At 42.7% G+C, this 1,346-nt stretch overlaps 1 protein-coding gene and 1 pseudogene across 1 annotated transcript in view; one reads left to right on the forward strand and one right to left on the reverse strand.

The window, feature by feature from the left end:
- The window catches only part of LOC101659872, an 11,446-nt pseudogene extending 11,132 nt beyond the window's left edge, over positions 1-314 (reverse strand).
- Positions 315-379: 65 nt separating this feature from the next.
- Positions 380-1,346, forward strand: part of PGBD2 (piggyBac transposable element derived 2) — a 9,385-nt gene continuing 8,418 nt past the window's right edge. Inside the window, exon 1 of the mRNA XM_004697206.3 lies at positions 380-429. Within this exon, the coding sequence (XP_004697263.2) occupies positions 380-429 (50 nt within the window). The remainder of the gene's footprint in view (positions 430-1,346) is intronic.

Raw genomic sequence — 1,346 nt, forward strand, 5'->3', positions numbered from 1 at the left:
TACATGAGGATCACTGAAAGGGAGCAGTGAGCTTTTGCTGCCCTTCTCTATCCACCCTGCTTTGTTGTGGTTGGGTCTACTGTATTAGACTATCTATGGATAGATATTCCCTCTACTGGTTTCAGAGAATTTTTAGGAATATGTTTTTGGTTAGCATCAATCGGTTTATCAAGAGTTGTTTTTTTATTTTTTAAAAACTTATTCTAAATAACTGTCACAGAGCAGACCAGTGGAGATGATTATTAAGGCCTACCGAAGGATGAGGTGAGTGGAGCGGCCTGGTATGTGGCAATTTGCTTTGTGGCATGAGTCATGCAGTAACCATGGACTGGGTACCTACTGTGTGCCAGGAGCTGCATTGGCTTTTGGGGATACAAAGATGAATAAGTCCTGCACCAACCTTGCCGTTGAGTGTAAGCTCGCAAATTGGTAAAAGCTTTGGTAGAGGAAGTCTTTCATGATGGATCTCTATTTGGGGGATATTTTGGGGATCAGAGTGGCCTGAAATAAGGCCAGGATGGTAGAAGAGGAGCTGGGGACCATGCTGTGAATGGCCTTGACCTTATTCTGGAGTCTGGTTGAATTGTGACTCTGGGAGGCTCTTGGAAGGCTGTGAGGACTGATTGGTGTTAGAATGAGCAGTCAAAGGGCAGTCATATGCTATTGGTGCATCGATAAGGTCCAGACTTGAGAATAGTTCAGGAAGGTGATAAGCTGCTGAAGGAAGAACCACTGTGAAATATTACAGAAGTCATACTCCCTAAGCCAAACTTAGATTTGATGCAAGTAAGAAGTAGGTTTGAATTTTACTAAAATAATACCAACGTACCTCTTAGTATTTGCTACAGTATTTCTGTAGCAAAATGTATGGATACCTAGCGTGGATAGTGTAAATAAGGATTAGAGAGTCTTAAAACCCCCAAAATCAAACTCATTGCCATTAAGTCAGTGCCAACTCAGAGACCCTATAGGAAAGGATAGAATGGTCCCTGTGGGTTTCCGAGGCTGTAACTCTTTACTGGAGTAGACCAAACGATCAAGCTCATTTCCCTTGAGTCACTGCTGACCCATGTTGACACCCTGCGAGTTTCCAAGACCTTAACTGTTTACTGGAATTAAAAGCCCAATCTTTCTCATAAGGGAGCTTCTGCTGGTTTTAAACTGCCAACTGGGTGGATCAGCCCAACTTGTAACTACTACCCCACCAGCACTCCTGAATGCCCATCTTTCTCCTTTGGAGTGGCTGGTGGTTTCAAACTGTTGACCTTGCAGGTCGATGATTAAGCCAAATGCTTAACTATGGTTTTTTTTTTTAAATTGTTTTATTAGGGGCTCATACAACTCTT

Source organism: Echinops telfairi, unplaced genomic scaffold (genome assembly GCF_000313985.2).
Source record: "Echinops telfairi isolate 266 unplaced genomic scaffold, ASM31398v2 ScPeMD7_7469;HRSCAF=8507_0, whole genome shotgun sequence".
NCBI classification, from domain to species: Eukaryota; Metazoa; Chordata; class Mammalia; order Afrosoricida; family Tenrecidae; genus Echinops; species Echinops telfairi.